Source organism: Carassius carassius, chromosome 38 (genome assembly GCF_963082965.1).
Source record: "Carassius carassius chromosome 38, fCarCar2.1, whole genome shotgun sequence".
In the NCBI taxonomy this organism is placed as follows: domain Eukaryota; kingdom Metazoa; phylum Chordata; class Actinopteri; order Cypriniformes; family Cyprinidae; genus Carassius; species Carassius carassius.
In genome coordinates this window covers 20092926-20104835 of record NC_081792.1, presented here as the reverse complement: position 1 = coordinate 20104835, position 11910 = coordinate 20092926, and the positions used below count along the sequence as shown (strand labels likewise).

The window sequence follows — 11910 nt, the reverse complement described above, 5'->3', positions numbered from 1 at the left end:
TGTGAGCTTTGATGAACTTGAGTTTCTTAGTATCTTTATATCAATGGATGTTAAACTCAAGGTCAGTACATCTTACTTTATGCACTGGCATCCATACATAAGATCTGTAGTAGACATTAGGAGCCAAGACATCATACAAATGCTTTGAAAACTTTTCAACATTGCTGATGATGGTAATATTAAATAATGTTTATTGAGCAGCAAGACATTGAAGTCTGGAGTGATGACTGCTGTAAATTCAGATTTGCAGATATATTTAAAATATATTACAATAGAAAAGAGTTAAGTTAAATACAGTATTATTGAAGTTTTTTGATCAAATAAAAGCAGTCTTCGTGAGTATAAGAGACTAAGCATAAAAATGTTAAAAAATCTTACCAACCCCAATCTTTTGAATGGTAGATGTTATTAAAGATGATAGCCTATAATAAGATTCATGGTTACGTGAATAAAATGAACAGAACATAAGTTTTTATGAATGTGACCTACAGTCAGGCTGTGAGAAAGAGACTCTGTGCCCTTTTTATGTGTGCCTGTTTGGCTGAGAAGGTTTGGCTTGCTGTAGGCTATAAATAGAGCAGCTTTGAGGGTTAAATCCTCATTGTCAACACTAACGGCGGAAAATCTGCCCAAAGACGGACTGGGAGGAAAGAGACCGACTTAACTTCTAATTACAGTTATTTCAGTAATATTTGAACACAGCAGTTCAAATAAATCTAATCAAGTAACTTACTGCGATGAACTCAGTGACTAGATATAATTCACGAATCACGATCAATGTTTTCACTCAGCAATTTGCGTAGTGCGTGTAAATACTGACATCTGCAGGGCATGACATGAACTGCACCGCAGTGGGCTGGGCTCGTGTCGTCATCAATGTGAGACGAAACTGGGTGAAAGGGTTTTCCAGCCAGTCGTAGGGTGATTGGGGTGAATCTCTACGTTGAAGATGAACGTGAACAAACTTTTTGGTTTGACAAGGTCGGTCAGCATTGGGAGAAATGTGTTCGCTACACGAGTCGCGCAAAAAGGAGATTGTCTGCATCACTTTCGGTCGCGGCGCTTCATTAGATCCAGTGCGAGGAGTTTGACTTATGCCAAAGATCTGTTCCTGGGCAAAGTAAATAAGGTAATGTCAACAAACTGCAGAATAATTTGTTGTGATACTACTGACTACTTCAGCACGCTATATAATCAATAATGGCGACGACAGTGTTAATAATATTTATTGTTGTTATAGTGGATGGTTTTCTTTTTTGTTAGATATTCTGTATAAGACTGCAATGCTACATTAAAATTATATATACATCTTTTCAGGCTGAAGTCTTTCCCTTTCCAGAAATCAGCAAAGAGGAATTAGAGGAGCTAAACCAACTTGTTCAGCCTGTGGAGAAGTTTTTCAATGAAGATGGTGGGTAACTTTACACAACAAGCATGTATTATTGTGGTTTTGTTTCATTATCACAAGCTTTCATAAGTGCATATGTTGTACTGTGTTATATTATACTCGCATGTACCACTTGTGATTGATTTCTCCCTGTATAACAAAGCATTTTTCATTTAAAAAAAGTATGTTTTTTTAAAAAAGGATAACCTAAAGGATAACTTTAGTGCATTAAATGCAGTTAGTTAACAATTAATAATTCATACTAATTTCAGAAATAGTTTTGTGCTTAACTGGAAATAAGGAAATCCGCCATTTGTACAAACGAAATGTAAAATCTTTTACATCATAACCTTTTCATTTTTATTTCCTGTGTTATTACCTTATCTCAGCTTTTGCATTTCCCTGGATGTTATTCATACAAATGACTGAAAAAAAAAAGTTTTTTGTTTCTGTGCATGTGCAAATATCACCATAGTTGATTCTAAGAAGATTGACCATGAGGCCGTGATTCCTCCTGAGACTTTGAATGGATTAAAGGAGCTGGGGCTGTTTGGGATCCAGGTACCTGAAGAATACGGTGAGACTGACCTCTGACTTTATACTTGGGACAATTTCTTATATACCATCGGAGAGTTTCATCTTCTTGTTTCTTCCAGGCGGCCTGGGCCTCTCAAACACCATGTATGCACGGTTAGGAGAGATCACGTCTTTAGATGGGGCTATTGCAGTCACACTTGCAGCACATCAAGCCATTGGTCTAAAGGTGAGCAAATGACTCGGTGTTTCATTGTGAGTCCTGTATTAAAGCAATAGTTTATGCATAAATTAAAATTTGCTGACGGTTGACGATTTCATAACAACTTGGTTATAAACTCTTCATTTTAGGGTATACTGATAGCTGGAAACGATGCTCAGAAAGCAAAATACCTGCCCAAACTAGCAACAGGAGAGCATATTGCAGCTTTCTGCCTCACTGAACCTGGAAGGTACAGCATTAAACCTGAGATTAAGAACTGATCCTTTTTGGAATCTGATTATTATTTTTAGATTAAATGTACTCTCATGTGTTAGCGGCAGTGATGCTGCATCTATCCAGACACGTGCCACGCTGACAGAAGATGGGAAGCACTTCTTGCTCAATGGCACAAAGGTGACTGCTTCAACCAGGTCATTGTGTTTAGCTTCGTCAAATCTCTTCATTGCATGATTTTGATTACCGTAAATGTTGATGTTTGCTCTCAAGTTTTGGATCTCCAATGGTGGCTGGGCAGACATCATGACTGTGTTTGCCAGAACTGAAGTCATTGACAAAGACGGTCAAAAGAAAGATAAGATCACCGCTTTCATTGTAGAGAGGGCATTCGGTGGTGTCACCAGTGGCAAACCTGAAGACAAACTGGGCATCAGAGGCTCAAACAGTAAGTTCGAACCTTCACCCACTTTTGTGCTTGAAGCTGATGTGAAAATGTATTAGTCATTGAATATTATTCCACCTCAAAGCTGGAGAAAAACATGGACTTTTCAGCCACAGTCTAGATCTGTTGTGAGGATTTGCAGCTCGTTTCGTTATATGCATGTGTTGTGAAGGATTTGCAACACTTGTGTTGTCAAACTGATGAAGATATTTTCTTCATTTGCTGATGTTTTTTCAATTTGCTTGTGTTTTCTTAAGTTGCAGCGTGTTGAGCTGTCTCACCGTAGAATGATTTCTGAAGGATTAAATTACATTAATGTGACCGGAATAAGTAACATTTTAAAATATAATAAAATATTTAGAAAAAATATTTTTAACTGTAATAATATTGAGTAATTATGGAATAATCTTTCAAAAACATTTTAAAAAATCTTACCAACCCCAAACATTTGAATGCTAGTCTATATATATATATATATATATATCTCTCTCAAACCATTTGCCTTTTGTTTCAAAATGGAACAAATAGACATTGCTTGTAAATTAAAAGATTTCACAAAAAAATGTTAGGCTAGTATAAAAAATGTAAAAAAACAATGTATGTTTTGTTCAAAATTAAGTTTTGTATCTGGACACATTTTTTGCATGAACATTCATTGAATATTTCTACATTTTTCGATAGCCTGTGAAGTCACATTTGAAGACACCAAGGTGCCAGTTGAGAATGTAATTGGTGAAGTCGGCGGTGGTTTTAAGGTGATCCAAACACACAGCACTGCACTTTTCTTTTTAAACACCGTAATGACATGATGTTGTGTTGACGCGTGACATGTACGCATCGTCTTTAGGTTGCCATGAACATCCTGAATAACGGGCGCTTCAGCATGGGCAGTGCAGGTGCAGGGATGATCAAGAGGCTGATTGGCGAGAACATGATTTATTGAAGATTCACTCTTTCTCACATCCTTGTAAATATCTAATCTATACATCCTTTTAATTTAAGTTAATTTACCTGCCATGTAATTCCAGAGTTGACATCAGAATATGCAGGCACAAGAAAACAATTCAACAGGAGTCTTTCTGAGTTTGGAATGATTCAGGTATGTGTTACATGTCATATTGAATGATTCAGTTGTTATTTACGTAGTTTATTAATAGTCCACAGCATATGGTTTTATTTCGCTTTGGCACAGGATAAGTTTGCTACCATGGCCCTGAATGCATTTGTGATGGAGAGCATGGCTTACCTCACTGCTGGAATGATGGACCGACCTGGAGTCCCAGACTGCTCTCTGGAGGCTGCTATGGTCAAGGTAAAGAAACCTGAAATCATCATCACTTGAACTTTGTCTTATTATAAATGAAAAACAACACACTGGTGCAATGATTATTCAGGTCTTCAGCTCTGAGGGCAGCTGGATCTGTGTGAGTGAAGCCCTGCAGGTTTTAGGAGGGCTTGGCTTCACCAAGAACTACCCCTACGAGCGCTACCTCAGGGACTGCCGTATCCTCCAAATATTTGAGGTACAGATGAACTTGATGTGAAAGGTTTTTTTTTATGTACACACCAATTCTGTAGTTTGGGGTCAGAGTTGTTGTTTTTTTTTCTTATGCTAACCACAACTACATTTATTTAATCAAAAATATAGTAAAAATAAAACATTTTTACATTTTAAAAAGCTGTTTTCCATTTATTTTTAAATGGAAAATATCCCTTTGATTGTAAAGCTGAATTTTCAGCATCATTACTCCACTCTTCAGTGTCACATGATCCTTAAGAAATCATTCTAATATGCTGATTTGAGTAGTATGAAGCTGCAGACTTGGAGCCTGCTGCATCTACAGTCCCGCACCCAGAGTCGCGCATTCTCAGACCCCTTGCAACCCGATCTCACAGCAATTCGTACATATTTTAGGAGGTGGCTAATTCGTACGAATTCGTATGACCACACTCGTACAAATTCATACGATTTTTGCCAAATCGTACGTATTTTACGAGTTGCGCAATTCGTATGAATTTGTACGAATGACCTACACCTAACCCCGCTTCTAAACCTAAACGAAACAGGGGTTATACAATTCGTACGAGTGTACAAATTCGTACGAATTAGCCACCTCGTAAAAATACGTACGAATTGGCCGTGAGATAGCGTTGTGTCTCGATCTCGAAAAACAAGGGGACTGAGAATGCGGGACTCTGGGTGCGGGACTGTAGATGCAGCAGGCTCTGGCTCCGAGTCTGCAGCTTTATAATATTGGATTTGCTGAATAAAGAAACATCTGATTGACGAATCTGAACGTAGTGTTTACATGAACGGTAAATAAAATGATCGAGTTGATGTGCGCGTTTACATGTCACAAGCTTCGGATCGGATTTACTCTTTTGACATGCGCACACTGCATGAATATAGTTTCCTGCTGTTGTTTTAAAAAGCACACATTATATTTATCTACTTCGGGTCCTAATTAGGCGACGACCAGCAAATGAACTGTTTTGCTGCTTCACTTTACTTTAGCAAAAAAAAAAAAAAAAAAAGTAGTAAAAGTACCTCTTCCCGCACTCAAAACTACTCGTCTGTTGATGAGAGTCTTAAACAAGGACTGGTGGGACGTGGTCATGTTCCACTTCACATACACTGAGTGAAAGGGGAGATTTATAATGACAAGACATTTATTTATGACACTTTATTCACCAGTAAGATCACCTCGTTCCGCGCGTCATACGTCATTACGCTATTTCTACGTCACTGCGCATGCGCATGTAAAACTCAATAAATATTTTGTTACATTTACTTGCAGAATAAAAATAAAAATTTCTTTTAAAATAATAAACTTTTAAATGATATTGTACTTAATTATATTACTGCAATCAAACAATTGTTAAAAAAAGTTTACAAAAAAAAGTTTTCGTCGTTTTTGACCACCAGGGGGCATGTTATCACAAATGCAAAGCACAGAATAAACATGCAAAAACAATTGAATGTATTGTGTTATTTTCTTTCCTGCTTTAAGGGCACCAATGAGATTTTAAGGATGTACATCGCACTTACCGGAATGCAGTATGCCGGAAAAATACTAACAGGAAAAATAAAGTATGTAAGAAATATAATAACTTTCATTGTTAGTAATTTATAATATATTTGAAAGTAACACAACTGCACGCTTTGTGACATTGTCTTCTCACAGGGAGATGAAGAAGGGAAATGTGGGGGTGGTGTTTGAGATTCTGGGAAAGAAATTGAAGGACTCAGTGGTGAAGACGGTGGACTTTGGACTGACCGGCAAAGATGGTGTTGTGCACCCCAGTCTGACGGTACAGAACCAATGCTGCCTGTGCTCTGTATAGCTGTAATCGGTCATAATATAGAGTAAATATATATAGAGTATGACCAGTGCAGGGCCGGCGATTGCTATAGGCGAACTAGGCGGTTGCCTAGGGCGAAAAATATGTTGGGGGCGCCCTCTAGGGTCGCCTTTACGTTACGTTAGGCAACTGCGCAGTTGATGAAGAAAATAAAGCGGTCTAATAAACCCAGGGCTTAATTTGTGCCGGAACAAGCCGGATCTGGATTCATTTTGGCGGATCCCCCTCCTCCAGGGGTGGCGTTTCAGTATGGCAGACAGAGAATAGCCAGATATATGCCATGAAAAACTATCCAAAATTCATATCTCTATTATAATTTGTTATTATTATTTTAAATCACATGGTTTTAGAAATATTTAACCAATGATAAGTATTTAAAGGAGCTTGTAAAACTTCATAAGGCCATTGGATCCTCAAGCTCTCGGGAAACCTCGTCACTTCCCCCGCCTCCACTCAGATTGATGCGCTTATCCGCAAAGCAAGGGTAAACAAATAACTTTGAATAGTACAGCATTTCTTTACTCAAACACTATGTCTGTAAAGGCTATTGTTTTTGTGTGTTTGAAGACTGGAGAAGTAGTTTTTTTTTGCCATCTAGCCAATATACTTTTGTACGTTTAAAATATCCTGTGCATAAGTGCTTAATCGTTTATATCATGAGATTTTGGCCAAGTGTATTAAACAGCAAAATAATAATAATAATAATAATAATAATAATAATAAATAAATAAATACATAAACGTTATATCCTAACCTGTAAAAGTTGATAATGGCATATAATGCGCTGCACTTTCCTTAGATGCGGACAAAACACAGATCTCCTCATTCGCCGGCCAAAGACCTTGTTAACTCCATTTGAGCTTGTTTTTCATATAGCCTGATGTTTATTGCAAGTGTCTGATACATCACAAACACTGACGATGCAGTGTTGTTTAATTATTGATTTGTTCCCCCTATTCTTTCTTTTCCCCCCTGTATTTTAGTAGAGTGTGCCATGAAACTGTTTTATTTGTCAACACCCATCAGACATCATATTGTTTGTATTTGGTTGCTTAAACTCAACAAACTACGCAAAATTACTCTTATATAATACTTGCGAGTCTGCTTTATACGCGCGAGCTTTGGATGTGACTGTGAGGGCACATAATACAGCCTTTGGAGCGCGTGAGTACCAAATGGCTTAAAATTCTTAAAAAGGTGTGCAAATTATTATACATTTTTGTGACAATGCAACAATGACCCGATTAGTCAAGTGACAGTTCTGTCAGCTGTCCTGAAATGCGAGTGAGTCTTGTATCGCAGCGTGCAGGTCACTGATGCGCTGATGAGAAGCGCGCTCTGAGAGAGTTCATGGATTCCAATGACTGATTTAATCTTAGAGTTTGTGTGGATTTATTTTATTATTCCAACCTACAAGCTATGTTGAATAAATGCAGGAATTTCCCTCATTCTAAACTTGAAAGCTGCGAGATTTATTAAAACCATGCGACACATAGTCCCTCTCAGAAAAGTTTTTAGGCCTGGAAATTGTTGTTTTAAAATCGCATGGCATTTCCATGTTATTCATGACCTTACAGACCCTATGAAAGCAACTGATGCACGCTCTTAATCACTTAAACTGGTCCACCAATGTGATTGCGCGAGTGCTCCGTTACCTCTCCCTTCTGTAATCGCATGCCGGATCCGTTGCCCACTTTGTTCCGGTACCTCGCAATTTACAAATTAAGCACTGTACGTATTACTAGCAAACGTAACTTCACTGATAACCTACATGGTTAGAATTTTATTTAACACCACTGATCTGGCTGTTACAAGTGAAGGGGCCACATCTAGCATTCCAGGTCCCAGTGAAACACAGACCACTGAGACCAGGGATACTCAGCCTGGGGGGCGCAAAACTCAATCTCGCCTCGGGCAACCAAAGGGCTAGAGCCAGCCCTGAGTGGCGGTCATAAACTGAATGTACGTCATGGTAATAATAACAGCAGCGCAGTGATGTCTAGTAAAAGTCCTATCACCCTCACATCAGATCTTGCCTAGTTCTCCTGCCAGTCACATTTCATCAGCCTTTCTGATCTCTCCTTTAAACCCGTGTGGTCAGTTAATTGAGCCCAGCTCATTTTCAGAGGAGTGATGATGTCATCTTTCTGCCACAGGAGAGCGCCAAAATGTTTGAGCAGAACGCTGCACACTTCGGCTCCACTGTAGAAAGCTTACTGTACCGGTATGGAAAGGTAAAGTTGTGTGAAGCTGTTATTAATTATTTATTGTGTTATTTTTAAACTTTTAAGAGATGAAATTAAGTTTTCCGAAATAAATTGTTTACATATTTCTACTAAAGATCTAAATGCTTTTTATCATTTTTATCAGTCCTGCAGAATCTGGATGGTGGATCACGTCATGTCAAAGCAAAACTTTTTCTTTATACATGAAAACATATTTATAATAAGCTAAGCCTCATAGTCACCACTCCCATCAGTCTCATTTTCCCCACCATCAGTTTTTAATCCAAGTTTGTGCACATTCCTCGGATGCTGCCAGAAAATGAAAAATTACCAGTCAATTTTTTTTTCTTGTAACTCACAAGGTAATTAGCGTGGGCCATGAGCGCTGCTGGGACCTCTTCTCTGGTCCCTTCTTTTCTGTTGGGCTGAGGTAATGCTCATGTGTGACGCAGCTGGCCTCACGCTCTGTTTTCTGAATGAAAGTCTGTGTGGCCGTGCTTTTGTAATCAGACTTCAGTCACAAGAGAGCAGCCTGGAACTGCTTCAGATTTCCACATAGTTTTTCCTGTTGGAAAGCACTATGCTTCATCTTCATCCATTCTCATAGGAAACACTTAAAAAGAATAAATCCCCCTGCCGCAGTGTTTTTGCCTACATGCTGTGTGAAATACAAACTGTAGAGAAGCAGTCACCGGATGTGTTTGTCTCTTTATGGGAGTTACCGTTAGGACAGCCTTGATTTGTTCTACTTTGAATGACCTAGATCACCTGAAGTATCTTGAAATATGATATTGAGATTGTTTCATTCTAGGTAGAGACAAATCTGTGCTTTTTACATGATTTATATATATATATATATATATATATATATAAAAAGAAGAAATATATAGATTTTTTTAATTAGAAGTCACTGTCATCAAGACTATGAAATAACACAAATGAAACTTTTTTTTATCTAAGGGTTAGTTTTGTAAAAAGATTTTATATTTATCTGCAATGCTAATTCCAAGCTTAAACATTTGGATCAAAATGGATTTTAGGATCATAAGAAACATAAATTCAGTCAAGTGTGTCGAAGCTTTTAACACACCACTGCCGTTCAAAAGTTTGAGGTCCGTAAGATTTTGTTTTTAAAAGAAATTAATATTTTTATTCAGCATGGGTGCTTTTTTGGTAAATAGTTTTAAAATGTTACAGAAAAAGTATTTCAAATAAACACTGTTCCTTAAAATATTCTATTCACTGAAGAATCCTGAAAAAAGTAATAGAAGTAATAAGCAGAAAAACTGTTTTCATCAGCGATAATGCAAGAAATGTTTCTTGAACACCAAATCAGCATATTAGGATGATTTCTAAAGGATTATTTTAGACTGAAGAATGGAGTCATAGCTGATGAATAATGAAACTTTGAATGATAGTGTACATAGGGAAAACAAATCTAAACTTTATGAAATTTTTCATGAACTTTATTGATTCTTAAAGAAAGCATTTTGTCAGAAACTCCTAATATTCACTTCTGCATTTTACAGTTTCACTTTACTTCATCTGTTTCAGACAATCGTTGAGGAGCAGCTTGTGCTGAAGAAAGTTGCGGATGTATTAATTAACCTCTACGCCATGACAGCCGTCCTGTCCCGGACCAGTCGCTCCATCAGCATCGGCCTGCGCAACCATGACCATGAGGTAACAGATTTTAACACTGAGGTCACAAGGTCAGTTTCAAAACAAGACACGTTAAAGAAGCATGTTACCTCGACCTGTAGACGGATTCTCAGTTTTGAGACTTGAAGCCTCTAGACTTCAACCTTTTTGTTCAGTGTTGAGTCAATGAAGGATGCAATGTTGAAGTACAGATCAGGGCAAAAATGAAGATACAGTTCATTTACTTGACCCATTTAGAGGACTTAACTTGAAAGGATAATTTTATTTGTTTGTGGATGTTTCTTCTCAGAAGTGGATTGGTCCTGGGAGGCATTTCAATAAGCTGAATTTTAATTCTGGCAGCAGAGCTGTTTGGATTCTGCATGAGAGAAACAATTGACGGAAACAACTGAATGACTTGTCATGCTGTAATTGTACTGCTTGCTTGCATATTGGCTTTATCTGACCCATAAATAGTTATAGGTTATATAAGGTTATACACACTTTTAAATATACATTTTGTAATTCTGTGTGGTTATATTTTCCTGTCTGTTCTGCTTTTGTTCAGTTCTTGGGTCAAAGAGTGTAAAATAATTTTGCCAACAAAAAACTCATAATCAAGGAAATTTGCTTGCACATTAATTTAAAATCTTTAATGTAAACAGCCTTAATAAATCTCTGCTGGCTTTCAGGTGCTGCTCACCAACACTTTCTGCAAGGATGCTCATTTCAAGAACAACTTCTTGTTGACTCAGCTTCAGAAAAGTGAGTAAAATGCACAGCTATAATTGATACCAGCCCTTCTAGTTTTATTGCATAGCAAGACAAAGCACTTGCACGTGTTGTAGAATTTTCTCGACAACCTTACAAAACCATAAGTCAGTCGCTAACACTTGCATAAACACTTCATACTGTTCCAATTACCATCTGCCTAATAACTCCAATCAATGCAATGCATACGATCAGAGCATTCAGTGAACAGATTGGGTTGTGTGTTCTCTCCAGATTCCCCAGAGAACAACGATGCCAACATAAAGAAGATCGCCCAGGAGGTCATAGCCAAGAGGGCGTACGTCTGCTCACATCCTCTCGACAGAACCTTCTGACATGTCTGAAAGGCTTCCCACAACCTTGTGTCTCAGTTTAACCCAACAAAGTTTAGATTAACTGCTGTGATAATTAAATGAAATAGACTTGTGTTTCTCAGAATATGCAGTATTGATTGAGCCTCACTCTCCAGTGTTTTAGTTCTTTTTATATAAGTTTTCTATGACATATGACATAGTGTCACCTAAGTGCTGCTTAATATTCGTCAAACAACATAAAATCCAAGTGATTTTGAAGCAATACCTTTAATGCACATGTAAGGTGATGTCTTTGTTGTTTCTCATCTCTATGATGTTTCTGCTGTTTGTAGTGGGCAGTTATCATAGGTACTTTTCTGTTAATCTGAGAGTAGTAAAACACTATGCTTGTGGAAAAATATGAATGTGGCCTCCAGTAATCTCTGTTAAAAAATCCAAACTTTAATGTCAGAGCAGTTTAAAATTTGAATAATTCTTTTCTCGGTTTTGCACCGCAGTTCTTCCAGAATGTTCTTTTTGTTAATTTCGAGAACTTATATAAGTTGTGTGAATGATTCTTGCTTCTTTCCAAGTTGGGGTGCAGTCATTTAGCCTGTTATTAATTATTAAAACAATACAAACTGAAGCACAAGGATTGTGTCTAACAATTGTGTCAGGCTGTGGTTCTGAAAGGGAATGGAATATTGGCCTCCCTCTCTGCTGAGCCAGTCTTTTCAGAAGACTGGACCACAGAAATAACGGGAATGGGCTGAGAGAACAAAAAAAAAAACATAGGGATTAGATCTCAAATAGTA

The 11910-nt window shown here is 37.6% G+C and overlaps 1 protein-coding gene across 1 annotated transcript; it reads left to right on the top strand.

Annotated features, from left to right (window-relative positions):
- The first annotated feature begins 868 nt into the window (after positions 1–868).
- On the top strand, positions 869–11516 carry LOC132119534 (complex I assembly factor ACAD9, mitochondrial-like). Its single transcript, XM_059529579.1, has 18 exons — positions 869–1129; positions 1318–1411; positions 1863–1964; positions 2044–2150; positions 2273–2373; positions 2459–2537; positions 2631–2805; positions 3484–3557; positions 3650–3725; positions 3831–3901; positions 3995–4114; positions 4197–4325; positions 5814–5893; positions 5988–6114; positions 8322–8399; positions 9945–10073; positions 10724–10796; positions 11037–11516. The coding sequence occupies exons 1-18, from the start codon at positions 950–952 to the stop codon at positions 11135–11137; spliced, it is 1896 nt and encodes a 631-aa protein (XP_059385562.1). The 5' UTR covers positions 869–949; the 3' UTR covers positions 11138–11516.
- Positions 11517–11910: the final 394 nt, after the last annotated feature.